Below are 21,096 nucleotides of genomic sequence, written 5' to 3'. Positions count from 1 at the left end.
TGATCGAGGGCCCCGAAGTTCAAACCCCAGGCACGCACCTCTGATTTTTCAAAGTTATGTGCGTATTAAAAATTAATTATTACTTGCTTAAACGGTAAAGGAAAACATTGTGAGGGAAACCTGCATACTTAAGAATTATTAATTAGAAAAAGTTTTCAGAGTTATGTAAAGTCTAGCAATTCGCACTGGGCTAGCGCCATGGACTATGGCCTAATCCTTCTCATTCTGAGAGGATACCCGTGCCCAGCAGCAGGCGTGGTCCCAGGGAGGGGGGAGGGGGTTGTTCACAGGTGACAGGGACCCATGATAATGTCAAAACAACCGCTGACAAGTAAATTTTACATTCAGTAATAAATGAAATGGGCATAGCAACCTAATTGTAACTCTACCGCAGATTCAGCGAAACAATACGACAAACAACTGCGAATCAAGGATGTACTTTGTTATCGAGTTATTTTAAACGGGTTCGTAAACAACTGTAACCGTTGGGCTGAAACCCTATACACGGGCACTCCTACGATGTAACAATTGATCGAAAGTTTGATTATATCGATAATATTGACTCTGAATTGTCGATATGGTTGTCGATATTAAACCGTCGCTGGTACGATATTGTCATACCGAAAAAAATAAATGTATATTGAAATAATAATAATTTTAATAACGAAATTTGCGATTGAAACTTTCAATAGTATAATTTACAAATATTGTAAGTAAAATATTATCGAAACGATATAAAAATATTCTTATTTTAGCAGCGCCCTGAGAGCTCGTAAGCTCAATGTATATACATTCAGTAGTAAAAATAAATAGAAGCGCGTCTCGTTCATGTTTCAACTATACAGGGTGTCCCGTAAGTACCACGACAAACTTAGGGAAAATATAGCCAGGATATGAATGGTAGATTTGTTACCAATTTAGCCCAAACTCGAGGTATTTACTAAGAGTACCATGCACCATGCACATGTTAAAGCAAGTGATAAAATTTATCTGTAATACGTACATAACTTCGTAAATTCAGAGGTGCCTGGATTTGAACCTCCGACCCCTCGATCAAGAGGCCGAGTTACTTAACCACTAACGAAAATTTTACTATCGACTATCGAAAACGTCCGCTCGCCCTACCGATCGAAAGCGCAACGTTCGCAAAGCAAAGTTTACTGAAACAATGTTGTTAGGTATCGATAGCGCACGTACAGTAATTAGTCAGTGTACTGCCAGTTAGTGCTCAATCTGCGAAGTCGCTGCACTCATCTGAAAGCTCCCCGGGTTCCAAGGTAAGCTTATATGAAATGAAATATATTTATTTTTGTATAGGCCAACGGCGGCACTTACAAATTGTCAGTTACAATATTTTCTTAAACTACTATCGGATCGGAACGTGACCTCTACTGAGAAGATCCGGTAAGAACCTCAGTGGGTTTGTCTTTATTAATTTTAAAAATAATTGTTCTCTTTTTCCCTTTTTTTAAATGCCATTATTTTTACATATAATTAATTATAATTAACTTACTTTTGTTTAAATATACGCACTCGAAAAACACAAGGCAATAAATTGGTTAAAGATTTATTTTCTTATTACTATAAGTGAATTTTAAAACCGGTAATTATATTTTTTTTACAAAATTACATAAAGGAATGAACACTTATTTTTTAGGACTTACCTACCATTTACATTATTTAATAATGTTCTGTTTTTAATTATGTAACCATTTTTAATTGGTATGCTTATTCCCGTATTCATGTAACTTCAGTTAGGTTGTCATTACGCATGTTTAGATATGAACACATTTTTTTTTAATTTATTCCGAAAAATAAACATCTAGAGGAATGAAAAAATATTATAAATTTGCTTAAAAAATAGAGTTACATAATATAAACTTTTTTGGAATTTGAGTACCACTTTTATAAAATTGAAGTGGCAAACAAGCATGCAGTCCCTGTGATGAACACTGCCACCGGTGGACTTCTGTATCCATCTCCATGTTATAGAATAGGGAATTATCGTGAAGCCGACATACGAAAGCGCAGAATTATTTTAAGTTTTTTTTTGTAATATAGAAGTAGCCGGCGTGCCTTGTATCCACTTGATGGTAAGTGCCCATTGCCGCATATTCACAACTGTAATGAACCCTAGACTAGATTCGATTTCTACCTGAAGTCGACCATAGGCGCACCGCTATTACTGACGATTAAGCTGGAACGCCTCGCAAAAGTATGTCTCCCTTACCACACCCAAACCAGAACACAGCAACGATTAACACTGCAGTTATTAGACAGAAATAGATGTGACGATGGTGCCGCCGGAGTCGAACCAAATAAGGTTTTGCCTTCCAAATTGCTACCCAGTCAAGTAGTGCCCTAATTTACTATTTCAATATAAGAACGTTGATGGGATAGAAGGATTAATTTTTAACATTATCTAAAGCCAGAATAACGATTGGAACCCCTGGGGCGTCTCATCTTTAACCTCGATATGAATAATGCGATTCAACGTTGTGGTACGCTAATTTGAATATTGTTCATTCATAACTTGTGACGTGCGGGCGGTAAAGAGTATCACCAGGTCAGGCGGTGGAAATCATAATAATTTATTCATAATAATTTAGTGTTGAAATCGGAACAGTTACTGGATAGGGTTTCGTAGCCAAATTGTAAAAATGGAACCCTATTACTAAGCATCCGTTTGTCCGTCTGAGGGCTCTACCCTTTAGAATCAAAGACGCTTGAATTTTTTACAGATCATGTATAATAGTAGTCGGTATAACAAAGACTAAAAATAAAAATGTTTAAAAATAAATGGGGGTTACCGTACGAGAAACCACTATTTTTTGACATTTTTCGCTTTATTTACTGACCCGTAATAGATAGACAGTTCAAATTTTCACAATACAGTTACTTCTATGGCAGTTAGGATAATAAATCCGAAAAATACATAATGATTATTAAATTGCACACTCATATTGGTCTTAATAATTTGACTAGTAAGAGTTTGAATAGTAAAGCTATTGTAGAAAGCCGATGGCCAATACTAAAGGTACTTTTAAATAATAAATAAATTATTTTGTTAAATTTAATTCATAGTCGTAGAACAAAGTCGGATTTAACAAATACCAAACTTTACAAGGTAGCCATTTCAAGTTATTCATAAACTATGAGCGCATTTCAAATCCGTCGTTATACCGACTGATTAATTTGAAAATTAAAATACATAGATTTTTTTCTGTAATCCAGTAATAATATTTAGACTACAAGTTATCCAAATATGATAAAAAATGTGAGCCGTCACGGGACGCCTGGCAGATGTGAAAAATCGACATTATTTTGTAAAAGTAATATGCAGAAAAGAACATATTGTGATAGGAACTAAATATGTCATAATGATAAAATAAAATATTACGATTTTTTTCCAGATAACGATGACTATTTATTGAATAAATATTTATTTTCATTAAATACAAAAATTTACGAATTTATTTCAAATCGTGACTACTTAATTCGTTTAATCAGTGACTTCGGTAATAGTTATTGCGCATGGCGACGCGTCGCCACACCGTACACAATACTGCATATAGACTGTATATATATACCATCGTATATCGGCATGCGTCGCCACGCCAGAAATCGGTTTTACGTGCGGCTATAGATGTTTCACATCAAAAAGTGAATTTCGCATTTTTGTCAAATCCGACTTTGCTCTACGACTATGACTTAAGCGTTTATAATATAAGATGTGAGGTGGTGGCACCTACTTTTATAGAAACTTTTATGGAATATATATGTCACCGCACATCGCTTTCGAGATAGTAAAATTATTTCATAATAGTACCTACTCAGTTCATGTGCTATGTATATATTCGCTACGAAATTTCATCAAGATTTCATTCATTCTAAGGGATCTAGGAATAAAAAATTCCAGATTTACATTAATAACCAGGCGACCGAGGTTTGCTTGGCGTAAAGTTGATTGTGAAATGCTGCATAAATTCCATCCAATTTCCAATAGTAGATAGGTGTCTAGAAATTTAAAATGCAGAAATTCTACCTTATTCTTTGAAAACCCAGCTAACAGTGATTTTTTACTATTATTAAAACATAACTAACAGTGCCATTAACTGTGTTATCAATGCATACAAATTGTCACTGTCATGTGTTTAGAAAAGGTTCTATGGTACCTTTAATCCCAAATAAAAGTACCTTTCCGGAGAGATAGATAGAAACCTCTGACCGCGAGTGAATCCACGGATAAAAACTAGTGTATTATGTTTGCATACACATTTGAATAACTTGCTTCATTCCCATGTTAGAAAAGGTAGGAGTCTATGACAAGCACAATATTTTTATATGCTAGTTGGTTAGTAAGTTGACATTGCATATTAAATTTTTTAAACGATATGTTTCGAAGTATCTATCGCCGCTTCATTTAAAAAAATACCTCGTACAGGCTGTGGTTTAACGGCAGTAACCACAGCCTGTACGAGGTATTTTTAACAATCTGTAAAGTGGTAAGGGAGATATATTTGTCCGAGGCGTTCCATCTTAGTACTCAGGGGTAGATGCGCATCTGTGGCCGACCTCCGGTAGAAATATATAATCCAATCTTGGGTTGATCACAGACGTCCATGGGCGGCAGTATCCACTTACCATCAGGTGGTCTTCATGTTCGTGTGCTACTCCTATATTTTTAAAAACAAAACTGGAAAGATTTTTTAATTTGATTTTGTCAAAATGGCCGATCATTCCTTACGCTATTGTATTAAAATTTCCTACACAAGCCCTAATACTTATACTTAATACTTTTGTTTGACAGTGTTGCTACATATTCGCCAAGTTAAACAGAGCGTGTTAATCGCCGTGACGTCAAATCATCCCTTCGACGACGGTATAAAAGCTTCGGTATCCGACGCGGCTGTATAGTGAGTTGCGGCGCGGAATAAAGGTAAGTGTACATAGTTCTTCTTTTACCAAGTCGAAGTAACAACATAGACTCCTATTTTTACAATTTAAGCAGCAACTAGGTGTGTGTTAAGTTGACGCGACGTGAATGTCGGCGACGGAGTTTTAACGACACACTATATAGAACAGGGATCTTTCTTAATTTGATTAATTATAATAGATATAAAATGTGATAATTATTATAGAAATTATAGACACATATATCGATATCTGAGGACTAATTAACACAATAATCAAACACGAACATACAAGGTTAACATCGCAAAATAGATTATGGCGGTAAGAGGTACCATAGAAAAACATTTACACGGTATTTTTTTTATACGGATAAATCTGTAAATTCGTAGATTCTATATGATAGGACAAGCGTATCGTATAAAGTGATCAATAATATTCGTGGCCTTACACAGGATCTGCAATTTGATATTTTATTGATTTGCAGATTTGCTATTTTATTAATTAGAGGTATACAATATTTTTTTCTATACTCGATAACTGCCATTGAAAGTACGCCTTTTTGAATAAATAAAACTCGTAAGCTGTACATAGGCGCTTCAGTTGCAACACGAATTAGGAATCTATTAGTTTACTGCTCTATGTTTACAGGTAACCGTAATTTTACACGCTTAGTCTTCCAGGACCCACCAGCAGACCCACCGGTGGGTCTGTGGAGACTGATATGTCTCAATGGTCCCACTGGTGGGTCCTGTGAGATACAGTAGACGGAACTGGCGTAAACATACTACTACATTCATACTAAGTAATTCCTTAAAGGTTTTATAGGAAGCGGATTTACTATAGTTGACTGTGATAGTTAGTTTCTGTTAGATTAATTTTGCATCTGTGAGCCGTTGATTTTAGTTAGTGACTTTATTTATCTACAGACATTGAACGTGCCATACACAGGGTGTTGCAGGCAAAATCATTTTATTTTTATAATATGGGAGTAGCAAAAAAAGTACACAATATTTATGCGATAAATGCAAGTGATTAAACGTCGTCGAACTAAATTATTTGCAATCAAAAATATCATTCAGGAACCTAGTCTAATGGCACAGTTTTGTAAAAAGGCTAGACTATTAAACAAATGGCTAGTTAAGCTACTTAGCTGCAACATACACATCTCATTACGTAAATTATTCATTTAATTCTTAGCTCACGTAAACCGCACTGTATAATATAAAAGCTCACGGCCGCTCGCACTTAATCGAGATGAACGCTTATTTACGCTTTTCACTTCATTAATGGATAACAGATACTTAGTTCCAGTTTATAGGTTATCGTGGTATATTCCCTTTCGCGGTTTTATATGTATTAAGCCGGCGATACATTGGTGACTTCTCTGGTGTTGAAAATAGGCGATGATGACTACTTACTACTAGGAAGGTGGTAGAACGCTGTGTTCGACTCTGGCACTACCACCTCCACACCTATTTCTGTCTGATAACAGGAATGTTAAGCGCTGCCGTGTTTTGGTTTGAAGGGTGTGGTAAGGGAGGCATACTTTTCAGCAGCAGTAGGGAAGGAATCTTGCTTGGAGTATCTGGACGGCAGTAGCCACTTATCATCATGTGGACTGCATGATGGTTTACTACTTGAATTTTATTATTAAAAAAAAAACAAAGCTTCAAGTTGACCTCAGCCGTTAAAAGTTTGTTATACATACATCACATTCACGTTTTTAACATTGTAACAACAATGAGACCGTATGAGCATAACAGTGCAATATAACTTTCATTTACAATCGCCGTGTTCCACTTCTGCAATGCACATGTTAATAACATGCTTTGTGACAAATTTTGAAATAACATAAAATCAAATAACATTGTTGTTATACGGTAAATATAATTTACATGACCTGGAAAACTTTGTACCGCCTCAAAACCTATTTGTCAAATATATTTCATATAAAATATAGCCTATGTTACTCGTGGATAATGTAGCTTTCGATTTTTTAAAATCGGTCCAGTAGTTTCTGAGCATATTCATTACAACCAAACAAACAAACAAAGTTTTCCTTTTTATAATATTAGTGTAGAGAGACCTTATCACTTTAAAAAAACGGCGATGTTTAAAAGTACTTGGATTTGAATCCGCATCCCCAATGTAAGGAACCGAAAACATTACCACTAAGTTTTACTGCATTGTAAACTAAATTTTTAACTCAAAATGTTTTATATTTCCGTGCAGACATCAATCAAAATAGTTTAAACCTATTTGATCAACTGTCAGCTCAATCAGTAGACTGATTGAAGTATCGTTTTGCGATGATTCAATTTTCAAATTTTAAATACTTCTGTTTGATTTTTATTAATAGTTACAAAAGAAATGCGTGAACAATATTCAATGCCCGTGCTAACGAAGTTTTAAAAATTACTCGTTATTCTATTCATCATCATCATCATCAATCCATTACTGTACCACTGCTGGGCACGGGTCTCCTCTCAGAATGAGAAGGATTAGGCCATAGTCCACCGCGCTGGCCAAGTGCGTATTGGTAGACTTTACATACCTTTAAGATTTTTTTTTATAAATCTCTCAGGTATGCAGGCTTCCTCACGATGTTTTCCTTCACCGTTTAAGCAAGTGATAATTAATTTCTAATACGCACATAAATTTGAAAATCAGAGGTGCGTGCCTGGGATTTGAACCTCGGACCCCACGATCGAGAGGCTGCGTTTCTTAACCACTAGGCTATCACTGCTCTTATTCTATTAATACACGCTAACAGTTATTCTATTAATACACATAAAATAATTAATTTCCTGTCCAAAACATGAAAAATCCCAGCCTCGTTTACGAGGATTTTTAGTATTTTAGTACTGAAATGTAAAATAAGACCAACTCTGTACACAATTTTCTTGTTCTTTGATATAAATATAACTGAATTTCTATCTATTACATGCGTTGTGTTAAAATATCTTTCGATTATTAATATTTACTCCCTTATTTCGACCATAACTCTACTGTACCTTTTTGCGACTTGCCAATTTTTGCACTAATCTTATGAAGAAATAAAATTAATTGAACCGTATTTTATATTGAAACTTAAAAAGTTTAGTAATAAAATGTTTAAAGTACGTGTGATTCAAATCTTCGATAAATAGTGAATGCTTTAAAGATTATTTTTTTAATCAACACATTTTAGATGTGAATTTAATATTATACAAGGCAATAGCTTGCGTGAAAACCTCTCTAAAGTCTGTAAAGTTGAGTTCTTAACTAGTAAAGGCAGCAAATAAAAAAGTTTAAACAACTTTAAATTTGACTTCGAATAATGAAGCGTAGGAATGGAAAGTGCTCAGACATTGTAATAAAGTCTGCTACAATGAATTTCACGCCTTTTATTCTGCTGTTTTAGGATTCCATACTCAAAGGATTAAACGGAACCATATTTTTTATAATAAGGAGTAGCAGACGAGCATGCAGTCCACCTGTACTAAGAGGCTACTGCCGCTCATTTTTCGCTTTATCTATTGAACGTAGTAGTAGTAGTAGGTAGATAGGTGAACATTTCACAAAGAATTTAATACTATGTGTCCTATGATAACAAATATTAAAATAAGTAAATGATAATTAATTGGTGGTTCGAGTTCGACTCGCACTTGGCCAATTATTTATAATACTGAATGTTCGGCATAATATTTATTAAATGCGCGTTGTTGAAATTACGACTGACGTAGAAGAGAAGTTTGAAAACATTGTGCTTATGTTCTTTTAAAATAGTAGCGTGTGCAGATTAACTAGCTTTTCCCCGCGGCTTTGCTTGCGGTCTAAAGTTTTTAACTATCCCTCGGAAACCGTACCTTTTTCGGGATAAAATGTACCCTATGTCCATTTTTGAATACTCGTCAATGTGTGTAGAGTATTGCATGATAATCGGTTTTGTAGTTAAGGCATAGATTAATAAAGATACTTCGCCGCCTTGAAATTGAATGAAGCCACAAACGGCTTATTTTAGTAAGTTCTTTTTTTGAATTCTTGACAAATAAAAATATTTTTTATTATTAAAATTAGTTATTTTTATTATTACAAATAAAAATAACTAATACTGCGTAATTTACGTAATAAATAAATAATTATTACAAATATTTAAGGGACATTTTAGCACGGAGACGTGACAAAACTTTTTTACGCAACTATTTCAATTATCAAAACTGGGTACATTTCCTTGTTAGGAGTGAGTAATCTTTACTAATTTACTCGTATGAGTTAAAGCGTGAAAGCGTAGCAAACAAAATAACAAAACTCGCATTCGCATTTATAATATCAACTATAAGGTAGTGGAACCCTTTGTGGTTCGAATCCGCTAACACAACCGCCACACCTATTTCTGCCTCATAACAGCAGTGTTAAGCGCTGCTGTTTGTATTTCCCCTGCAAAAAGATGTCTATCTATTACGGTTCCGGAGATATAGCCCTGTGACAGACGGACAGACGGACAGACAGCAAAGTCTTAATAATAGGGTTCCGTTTTTACCCTTTGGGTATGGATCCCTAAAAAGTATGAATATCCTATAATCCTTATCCTTACTAATATTATAAATCCGAAAGTAACTCTGTCTGTCTGTCTGGTTGTCTCTTCTTCACGCCTAAACCACTGAACCGATTTTAATGAAATTTTGTACAAAAATAGTCTGAGACCCAAAAAAGGACATAGGATAGTTTTTATCCCGGAAATCTCAAGGGAACTAGGGATGGCGATCTAAGATCCATTAATTGAAGAATCGATCTTTTGGACCCAAAACCTCGATTACTTTAATCGATATTAGTAAGGATTGAATCGTTAACTATGCATTTAATCAAGTGATGATCTTTAGCAAAGTTGAAGGTACGAATATACATGTATGTTAGTATGTTATATTTATTTCTTTTTAAACGCGGGCGAAGCCGCGGGTAAAAACTAGTTTGTAATAAGTGTGAATACATGCAAGTTTTACTGATAAATGGGAATTATGCCATACAAATAAGCCTTATTTCGTTAATTTACCCGTACTAACACTTTTTTCAAAAAAGAACATTTGAATTTGATATAGCCGCCTCGTGATTATTATTCTGCAAGCGCGATTGTAAGAGCGTGATATTTCGGCGCTCGGCGTAGGGTAGAGAGAGGGCGGGATCTCTGTCACTACTACGAAGGGAGTAATGTTAAACACATGCGTAGTCGTACGTTGTATTGTGTATAGTTTATTAACACATATGTCAAGTTTCCCAAGTTCTCTACAAGTGTGCGTGGATGAGGGTACGGAATGCGATCTTTGATTTTATGATTGCCTAGTAGTTAAGCTCCGTGAGCGGCTCTCTTGGCTCTTTTTCATGATATGATTTCCTTTCTATCCATCCCGAGAGGCAGCTATCACGAGTTCGTGTATCACGCTTATCAGATTATTACGATCATACTTTGTGGCATACTTAAGAACATCGTTAAATTTTTTTTTTTATTCAAAATAGGTTCTTTACATGATCTTTTTGAATGTCAATACAACTACCACCACTTCACAAGGTTTCGTTATGGAGAAGAAGAAATCATCTATCATATTTGACCATCACTACCTATCAAGTCGGTACTCGCAACATATTCTTTAATTAATGTTCTCCTGGTGCTTCTGGTGTTTCCGGTGCTAAAAGCACCATCGCAAATCAATTATTCGGACATGCGCACTGGAGTTCTTGTATCTCTCCCTAACCCGTAAAAGTATCCCTTTCACACTGTGAGAGAGCAAGACATAAGGTTTACAGTGCTTTCAAATGATACCACTGTCCCTTTCTCGGGAAAGTTTAATTTCATGTTCGCCGGGTACACCGACGTCGTAACTCTTATACTACACCTATTTTAACCGACTTCCCAAACAAGAGAGGTTATCTATTAGACACGTATATATTTGTGTGTCCAGCGCCTTTTTCGCGATGCCGCGATAGATCGCCATGATTCAAACACCATTTTATGCGCCTAGTTTAACAGGGGATCGCATTTCGTGGAAATTTGAAAAACAAAATCCATTTTTACCGGAAAATCGGAAAACCAATTTCTTTTAAATTTCAATAACTTGAGTATTTTTTAACCAATTTCAAAATTCTTTTTTTCATAAGAAAGGGGTGTTTCATGCTGCAGTACTTTTGTACCTTGACATAATGATGATCTGAAGATTAGAACTTTGAGTTATGGGAAGTATTGTCATCATATTGGACACGCTGTTTACGCCGTTATCCAACGAAATATATTGAGCGTCGACTTCAGAACTGTGTACCTACTAAACCAACATTTAGTTGAATTAATTTTTACTTTGTAGTGACATAGAAGTCGGTCTTATTTTTTTAAAACATTTTTTTTTTCAAATTAGAAATAGGTATGGCGGTGGTGCCGCCGGAGTCGAACCACAGAGGATTTTACAGACCTTCAAAAAATAAATAATCTTTTCGGTACACATATTTTCGGTCACATACGGTCTAAAACGTTTACGTTTACTGCTTCAATATACGCTTATAAAAACATACGCTTGAAAACTCGTACATTATTAAGAAGAAAGTTTATTTGAGCGACATGTACTTTCCAGTTATGGAAGCTAATCGATAAGGAAACCTAACGTATGTTTTCCGCAGACGGTCCATACGAGCTAACGAGTTAGCCAACTTTTACGTGTGATAAAAATTTTTTACACATGTTTTTAAGGACGACCTGCGTGGCAGAGCGGTACGATACCAGACTCACAACAAGGTTTCCGGGTTCGATCCCTGTATTCAGAATGAATAATTTTTGATATTTGATCTGAATTTGGATGTTTGTGTATTTGTCTTTATGTATGTCCATGGCACCCACGACACAGGGAATCCGAGCGTGGGCCTGTGGGTGTAGAAATTAAGTATCTTATAAGGGTTCTTCATTTGAAACTTTTGTGTTTTAAAAGTATTTTGCAACCTATGTGGCTCGATTCCGGCGGCACCACCACTACACCTAGTTCTTCCTGATAACAGCAGCGTTAAGTGCTACCATCTTCTGTTTTGTTTTGTTGTAAGGCAGACATAATTTTCCAAGGCTTTCCAACTTAGTCCCTTGGCGTAGTAGCGTATCCGCAACCGAACTCAGGTAGGAATCTAATCTGACGTTAATTACAAAGCATTAGCGACAGTAGCCACATATTATCAGATGGACGGCATTCTCGTCTTCTACTTCTTTAATAAAAAAAGATTCAAACCTCGGAATTGGACCGAAATCCATTCGGCTACACATATCCAGTAATGGTAGCCCATGCCTTTTTACTACTTTCCTTTTAACCTTTTCTAGGGCAACAATGCTGTCATTCTACTTCGTGTTGGCGATGGTGGTGATGACCACTGCCATTACGACCGATGAGGGCCCGCGGACGTACTGCGGCCGCATGCTCGCCTCCGCCCAGTCTCTGTACTGTGATAGCTTGGAAGATACACCCCAGAAGAAATACCTCAAGTACCCGAGCATCGGTAAGTCCTTACTCAATGTATGTAATTGTTATTTATTATGTGTAATTATAAAGTGTGTGTTAATAAGGTTTTACTACTGAAATATAAGCTTTCGATAAAACAAAACCCCATTCAATCTGGATTAGTAGTTTTAGAGAAAATTGCGGACTTATAAACTTACATACACAGATTTTTCAAAGTTATGTGATTATTAAATTTACTTTGGCGACGTCAAGGAATCTGCACGCCTGAAAGTTTTTACAAAAATGTTCTCGAGTGTGAAATGTACCAAACCCCATTTGATCAATGCGTTGGACTATGGGCTAAGCCCCAATCACTCTGAGAGGACATTCGCTCAACAGCGGGATTTAAGTAAACATTGCTACACTAGGATACCCTGTGTCAGGGACAGAACACATATCCAAATCAATCATTCAGATGGCTGTTTGGCCGGGGATTGAACCCGGAACCCTACAGAACGGTATGGTAACAGCTCCGCCACGCGGGTCGCGAAACATATTCACTTAGTTATAAAAATGACGTTAGCAACACCATTTCCGTTCACATGATTCATTATTATTGTTTTATTTTATGCTCAAATTACAAGATCTTTACTTGGAACGAACGTAACACAATATGTTTCTGATAAGCATTAGTCAGCTTTTAGTTGTTTTGGTTTAAAGGTACTTTTATATCGGTATCTGTTTATTATAATAACAAAGATAAAATATTTATTCATGAGTAATAAATAATAGGTGTTAGAAAAATAAAATCAAAATGGCAAATTAAACGGAGAATTAAATTATTAAATATATTTGTATATATAAAATAGAATTATTAAAAAAAAAATTCAGAAATCAACGTACAGCCACCACTGACCTTAGAGTTCTGAAAATTTGCACATAGGTTCTCTATATAGCGTAAACAAGCACTAAGAAAGGCCTTTTGGAAATTCTACCCCTAAATGGGAAAATAGGGGATGACAGTTTTTTTAATCCTTTAATTTTGAAGCAACTACTATAAATTTTACTATTTGGCCTTCTGGATAGGAACAAGGACACACTTATTGATCCCCTTCTAAAAAAATCAACCCTGTAGAGTGTAGAGGATAAAATAGGGGTTGAGGTTCACTTGAACAACCGTCAATTTTGAAGCAAACACTATGTTCTGTATCTGGCTTGCTGATAAAAATAATGAAATTCTACCCCTAACGAGGTAAAATATTGGCTGGAACTTTGAGTAACTGAAGTAAGTTCTGGATATAAATATTAAAACGCCTATTTCACCGTTTTTGGAAATTCAACTTCAGCTTTTTTAGTGCAGTCGGGTTTTTGATTTTTTAATTAAATTACTTGTTATAATATACGAGTAGTAGACGAGCTTGTAATCCACCCGATGACAAGTTACTACTACCCCCATGGACATATGGAATCAATTCCGCGAGTAGACTCATTATTCCTGAAAGATTATTTTATACAATAAAAGACTCAATTGCAACTCTATTCTTTATTTTCTCTGACAATCCATTATATGAGATCTTATTCTCTAAACAATATAATATTCTTCTTTCAAAAGTAAGAAAAAATCCTTATCCTTACTAATATTATAAATCCGAAAGTAACTCTGTCTGTCTGTCTGTCTGTCTGTCTGTCTGGTTGTCTCTTCTTCACGCCCAAACCACTGTACCGATTTTAATAAAATTTTGTACAAAGATAGTCTGAGACCCAAGAAAGGACATAGGATAGGTTTTATCCCGGAAAACCCACGGGAACTAGGAATGGCGATCTAAGATCGATTAATCGGAGAATCGACCTTTTGGACCCAAAATATCGATTATTTTAATCGATATTAGTAAGGATTGAATCGTAAACTATGCATTTGATCAAGTGATGATCTTTAGCAAAGTTCAAGGTACGAGTTTTCAGTTTTATGTATGTTAGTATGTTATATTACTTTCCTTTAAATGCGGGCGAAGCCGCGGGCAAAAACTAGAATTATATAAAAATATAGTTTCTCGCTAGATTGCTACTCACCAGCATTTAAATAGGCTCTTATTAACATAAAATAATTAAATTGGAATTCCAATACTTGGAATTAAAATATACCCTTACATTCCTACTTGAGGATGACCACAGGTGCGGCACTACCTGATGACTAAGTGTGGAAAAGTGTTATATATAGCCATAGAGTTAAGTTGACAAAGTTCACAAATGTGTGTGAAGTCTACAAATTCACCGTAGTTTACTATGCCTAAATCTCAGTCCCTCTGAGATACGAGTAAGACCCGTGCCCAACAGTGGGACAGTAATACTAGGCGACAAAGGTGTAAACGAAACGGCATTCTGTAGAAAAATACAAATCAGCTAATGGCAGAAAAGTGTCTCAAGGACGAATTCGACTTCTTTAATGGTGTAATTCGAATCCAATTCGCCCTCTGTTTTAAATTTAAGCATCTCCAATTTCTGTTTTCGAAATCCATATTATGGTACTCTGCGAAAGAAAGTTTTAAAACATAACATTTTATTTTTCATACAGAACTTGTATGGGATAGCCACGTTCTCTTGGTGTCCAGTTGTACGTACTGCGCATGTGCAATAGCAGATACAATACGGAAAATTCATTACTCTATCGCAAGTCAGGTTGGCCGAGCGGTCTAAGGCGCCAGATTTAAGCTCTGGTTCCCGAGAGGGAGCGTGGGTTCGAATCCCGCACCTGGCATATTTCTTCAAGTTTTTTATATTATTTATTATATAATTAGCTAACGAGATGATGATAACTGACGAATTTTGAGCATTTTCTGCAACCAATTATAAAATAATAAGAATATTAGTTCTATCTGAACTCGACCACTTACGAGTGTCCACTTAGTTACCACTTGTGAGGACTAATATTGTCGTCTTATGTGTTAGGAACCCAATAAAGGAGCGACAGGCGGCGACAGTCGCTGACCTGATGTCGATGACATGATAAAACGGTAATATTTATTATCGGTCACTGAAATGAAATGAAACATTTTTATACATATTTATTTTGTAAATATAGGTCTGCGGAGGTACTTACCAATTTGTCAGTTACAACATTTTTTGAATGGCTTACTTACTGAATGTTGGGTCCAGCCGATGACCCTTGTCATCGATTGCAGTTTGTCGTGAGTGTCACCGACAGCCTGACGCCGCTTGTCGTTAACGACGGCTCACAACATTCGGCATCGTTACTACAACCGGTGACTGTTGACAACGGTAGCAAGCTGTTGTTCGTGTATTAGCTTAATGTCGCACGTGTTACAAATATATTCAAATCATTTAATTTTAGTATCATTTTGATTATTTATTTTGTGTTATTTTCATGATTTGTTACTTTTATAATAATAACTGGCTGGTACGTTTGTATGAGTTAGCATAAAAAAGAACGCTCTAGACGTTAGAGTTCTATATTGCGCGGGAATAGTTCACTATTAAAGGAAATCTCGTAAGGTTACTTGAATAGCTGAAAATATAGCTTCAGCGCGCTATTACAACAATCGCTATTACAGGAATCTCTGATTCGTATAGGTGTCTCGTGTGCCACATACTTGTAAACGCCCGTTTATATCTACGAACTTTGAACAGACAAAATAATATTTTTTTATATAATATTTTGAGAAGCACGGCTTGTGTTACGACTGCCACGGTATTACTACAAAGTAAAAATGTTTATTTTGTGGTGTTACGATAAATATGAACAATAATAAAACATTCAAATATATAAGTAATTAAAGTAGTAATAGACCGAATGAGGGGTAGAATTGTATAAGACTGTTTTTTACTATTAGTAGTAAGTTGTTCTGTAGCATTACCATGAGTTGGCATAGAAACGCCACTATAGAAATTGTAAATAGAAAACTATTGTCATTTTGCTAGTGAATAACATAACTACTATCGTTACGGTATTTCTTGACAACGTCTGTCAAATTAATGACTCATGGGACCGAATTTGTATGGCAATAGATCATAATGACATTCGCTAGCGATTTGATTTCGATAGGTTTTTTACGTATCGAGTAACGTCACTACGGATTTTAGTTCTACGAGTAACCACCAGAGGCGCTGTACAATTTTTCATACATTTATTTTACGCAGTCGCTAGCGAGTAATACTTTTGTAAACTCATGGTAGTCCTACTGATGTCAATTGTCAATCAATACGAGGTGGTATAAATGCGCAGCCGGCTTCCTGTGCTTTTCTGACAACTTGTGTGACAAATTTAATGATAATCGGTTATATAGTTCACACGGGAAAGTGTAGCAGACAAACATACTCACATTCGCGTGTATAATATTATAGTTCGGATAACGGGTTTAGGAGAATACTTTTTATTTGCCAGGGTACATGGTTGACACACTATATCGGGCGAAGTGAATGAATCCTTATGTGAGAAATGTCTCTTCATTTTTATCCGTGCTTCAACATTGCATGAAATATAGCATTTGCATCCTGATTTTGCCATTGTACGCGACAATATGCGCTTGGAAATATGTTAAGCGATGCAGTATGTGAATTTGAATCTTAAACGGTATTCAACATTCTATTTGAATGTTAGGAAAGGATTTAAGTAATGTCTGATTTTATAGATACTTTTTGAATAAAACAAATATGTTTGAACTGTAGTAGAATAAAAATAATTCGATCGGGAAGGTACTACTGCAACCTATTTTCAAAGTTAAGTATTTTGCTGCGTTTCTTTGCCGACATACTCATACACGCCCTGTGTACGAGTATGTCGGCAGACACACTTATGAGGCGACCATCTTAGTCCTCAGGGAGCCTACCACCATCTTTTAAAAACCATCATAGTTCATGAAAATTTTATTTCCTCCTTAAAACAATAAAATATTCCGTCATACACAGTTGAACAAACTTAAACCCTTATTAATTTTTCGCTTATCCATTGTATAAAACCAACTGAAATTGTCATATTTTGCTTTAAAAGCTTAATTTCTGGCAAAAAAGTAAAAGTATGATTAAAATAATATTGTTTAAGAGATGGTGGTATCCCCCCTGGAGTGGTCACGCCTCTCCGATCAAGTTCAGGACTCTCCATGTCATTTATTACCGGATGGCTAGACGCCACTGCTACCCATGGACATTTATAATTATAGATGTATTACTAATCCTGAGGAATTATGAAATACTTTGTGTAACTTACTGTGACTTAACTTTCAAACTAGAACACAACAGCGTACAATAAAGAACTAGTGTAGGCCGCGCCTATTAGAGAAACAATTTCATTCTCCATATTGGAATATAAACGAGAAGCAGTAATTGTTTAAAATAGCTGAAATTCAAGTATCATTTATAGTCTCCGTTGAAAAATCTAGGATACGGCGAATACAGAATTTTACTCTATTTTAGTCGCCTTTTCGACGTCGTTGCATGAAATGTGGCATTTGACTATTGATTTCACTATTGTACGTCACAATGCGCTCGAGAAATAAGGGATGCAATATATGAAAACGAATCATATATGGAGCGACTCCATATCTTTTGTAGTTGAATTTGTATCGAATGTGCTCGGATTTTCGGAAGTACTATATACTCGTAGTACTTGTATGTTACTTATTATTTACTTGAAATGCGCGCTTACTTTTTCAAGTCTTGTACTACGTCGTTGCAATTGTACTACGTACTTATATTTTATTTTCTTTTGTTTATTGTTTGTGAATAAAAATTGGTGCTATAAATATGTTTTTTTTTTAATTTGTATGTATAAATGCTCGGTAGGTTTCATGTACTTGAACAATTAATAAAGCCACACAGTTCATTTAAATTATTATGTAAAATATACGTACAATTTTCACTATGTACATAGAAACTGACAGAATAATATAACTAAGCAAGGATATAATTAAACTAGAAATTATAGTCTTATTTATTATCATTGATTAGTAAAGATACTTCGCCGCCTTAAAATTGAATGAAGCCACAAACGGCTTATTTTAGTAAGTTCTTTTTTTGAATTCTTGACAAATAAAAACATTTTTAGAGAAAATTTACGAATAATTAACTAATACTGCGTAATTTACGTAATAAATAAATAATTAGTTGAAATATTTTAGGGACATTTTAGCACGGAGACGTGGCAAAACTTTTTTACGCAACTATTTCAATTCTCAAAATTGGGTACATTTTCTTGTTAGGAGTGAGTAATCTTTACTAATCTATGTTTATTATAATAGTATTATTTATTGTAAAATATACTACATGTGCCCGTTATTCATAATTATACTACTGTGCTAAAAAATTCGATCTTCGATAGGCGAAATTTGAATACATTGATTGTTATAGAAATATTCTAAATTGCTATAATTAAGTACTTTGTTGATTTTATTTGTATGTGTTTGATATTTATACATGATTAAGTTTTTGGTGAATGTAATAACTCCCCAATAAGACCTTTAGGAGAAGAGAGCGGCTTAAAAAGTACTGGGCGGGATAGAGATCCCGGGTTTCAGATCCCGGAGAAGCGGCTCAGCTTTAGATAACGCGGGAGCTCTTCCGCTTTGTATTGCCCCTTTACTACTACACAACATTTACTACATATACACAACATTTGTATTTTTTTGTGTATCTGTAGTTGGTATATCTCATGAGTGAGGCAATAAGCTTTTTTATTATTAATAATAATAATAATAATAATCATTTATTTCAGACAATATAAACAAAGATACAAAAGTATAATTGAATACAGAGGTCCATATCATATATACCTTACAGACTAACATACATATTAATAACGGGCGTTATTTTACTACCCCATCCTGAAGGCAGAAGTAACTTACATTATTGTTGTTGGATATTTATTGCGAAATTTGAATTTGATGTTGGTAGAACCGTCTGTGGTTAGAACAGTGCTGCACCACCGCCACACCTACTTCTACTTAATAACAGCAGTGTTGAGCGCTGCTGTGTTTGGTTTTAAGGGTGTGGTAAAGGAGACGTACTTTTCCGAGGCATTCGCGCTTAGTCTTGAGGGGTAGCGGGGCATCCGTGGTCAACTTCGGTAGGCATCTATTCTTGTATAGGAATGATTACGGATGTCTATAGACTGCAGTAGCCACATTATTAGATTGACTCGCATGCTCGTCTGCTACTCATACGTATTAATTTTGTCTCTCTTTCCTCTGTTCCAGAGTCTGGCAAGGATATGTGGGATTGGCTGGCGAAGCGTTTCTCATACGCGATGTCGTCCGCGGCCCGCTCGAAGCGCATCGCCGGCCTCGTCAAGGAGTGCTGCCACAAGCCGTGCTACGTCAGCCAGCTGCTCAGCTACTGCTGATTCAGCCAACAACTTTTACGTACTAACGTTTAGCTGTGTGCGATTATATGGAGTTTTAAGACCGACAGTATTGTTTCCTAAATGTTTCGTAGCAAAATTATAGTTATGTATGCTTAATTTTGCACCTTCTAAAACTATATACGTGTGGTGTAGTGTGGACTCACGAAAAAATTAGCTAATCAAAACATGATAATCGATAAAACGGTATCTGTCAAATTCTGAAGATGTATTCATCAAGCGTTGGGAGAAATTCGTCTAGTATTGTGTTAGCGCTACCTAATTAGAGTTTGTGAGTGACCCTTTTGATCGCATTTCCTAGATACTGCGATCAGTATCTAGGAAATACCCCAATACAATTAGTATCTAGGAATGCTAAGGACACTTAATCCCGGTTTCATGTAACTAATTGCTATCTCTTGACATCCAGTCAGGCATTAAACTAATATCTGATTGAGCTGCATATGCAAGATAGGCATCAATAGTACCCGGCTATGGAATTGGTCAGGTACTTAATTGTCCAAACACCTCTCATCGCAATATTTAATTCTTGTCAATTTTAAAGGGTACAGATTCCTCTCTAATGGAATTCGCATGTTATTAGTGCAAAATGAAGTAATGGTCCAAAAATCTTTTTATCTGAAACCCTTTTAGTTTGAGTTGTAAGAGTTCCTTTCCATCAGAGAGTGTATAAAATTGTATTGCAATTGATTTCAATGGATCTCTGGCGGAAAAGCACCTTTTAAACGTCACTCGCATTGCAAAAATAAGAATTATTCTGATTTTAATACATTTTCCATTACACTTAACATTGGTCCAAAAATGATGTCCATGTTACATTAACTACGGTGTATAGTTAAATCCCAGTGGTAAAGAGCTGAAGGTATATTTGTTCCTAATAAGATCTATTTGTCATAATACCAAAGGTAGTTAGGACTACATTTGATAGCACACGGCATTTTATTAAATTATACAATTTTATTATTAGAATGTAAGTTTTATTCAGCCAGTACATATATTGTATTCGGCTCTTTTTAAATTTTATAATCTTTGTCTTTTACGCATTTTATTACTTTTATATTTTAGCTTCCTTATCGAAGGCTCCCTACGTAATTATTATTATAAAATTTTTAATGCTTGGTAATGTAAGATTAATGAAATTAAAGTTAGATTTTTCAAACTATACGCGTTTCATTTAACCCAAAAATACCATTCATAAGTATTAGTCATTTTATTTAATTTCATTACCTACCTAAGAATGCAACATATAATTGTTAATCTACACAGATCTCTACAATAAAGTCTATTACTATGTAAAAAACGCTTCCTGTAAGAAGCTTCTACACAGCCCATCACTAAGTTTTCATGTATCGTAGGTGCCATGGATACACA

The 21,096-nt window shown here is 35.3% G+C and overlaps 1 protein-coding gene and 1 non-coding gene across 2 annotated transcripts; both read left to right on the top strand.

Moving 5' to 3' along the window:
- The first annotated feature begins 1,160 nt into the window (after positions 1-1,160).
- On the top strand, positions 1,161-20,885 carry BmILP (insulin-like peptide). The gene is made up of 4 exons (XM_073074470.1): positions 1,161-1,277; positions 4,811-4,939; positions 12,239-12,414; positions 19,562-20,885. Exons 3-4 carry the CDS (start codon positions 12,246-12,248, stop codon positions 19,705-19,707), a joined length of 315 nt encoding a protein of 104 aa, XP_072930571.1. The 5' UTR covers positions 1,161-1,277; positions 4,811-4,939; positions 12,239-12,245; the 3' UTR covers positions 19,708-20,885.
- TRNAL-UAA (transfer RNA leucine (anticodon UAA)) lies at positions 15,028-15,111 on the top strand. Its single transcript has one exon. It is a non-coding gene; the product is annotated as a tRNA-Leu (tRNA).
- Positions 20,886-21,096: the final 211 nt, after the last annotated feature.

This window comes from Epargyreus clarus, unplaced genomic scaffold (assembly GCF_041222505.1).
Source record: "Epargyreus clarus isolate Ecla_fem2 unplaced genomic scaffold, WU_Ecla_fem_2.2 ptg000007l, whole genome shotgun sequence".
NCBI classification, from domain to species: Eukaryota; Metazoa; Arthropoda; class Insecta; order Lepidoptera; family Hesperiidae; genus Epargyreus; species Epargyreus clarus.
This window is presented reverse-complemented; position numbering and strand designations above follow the sequence as displayed.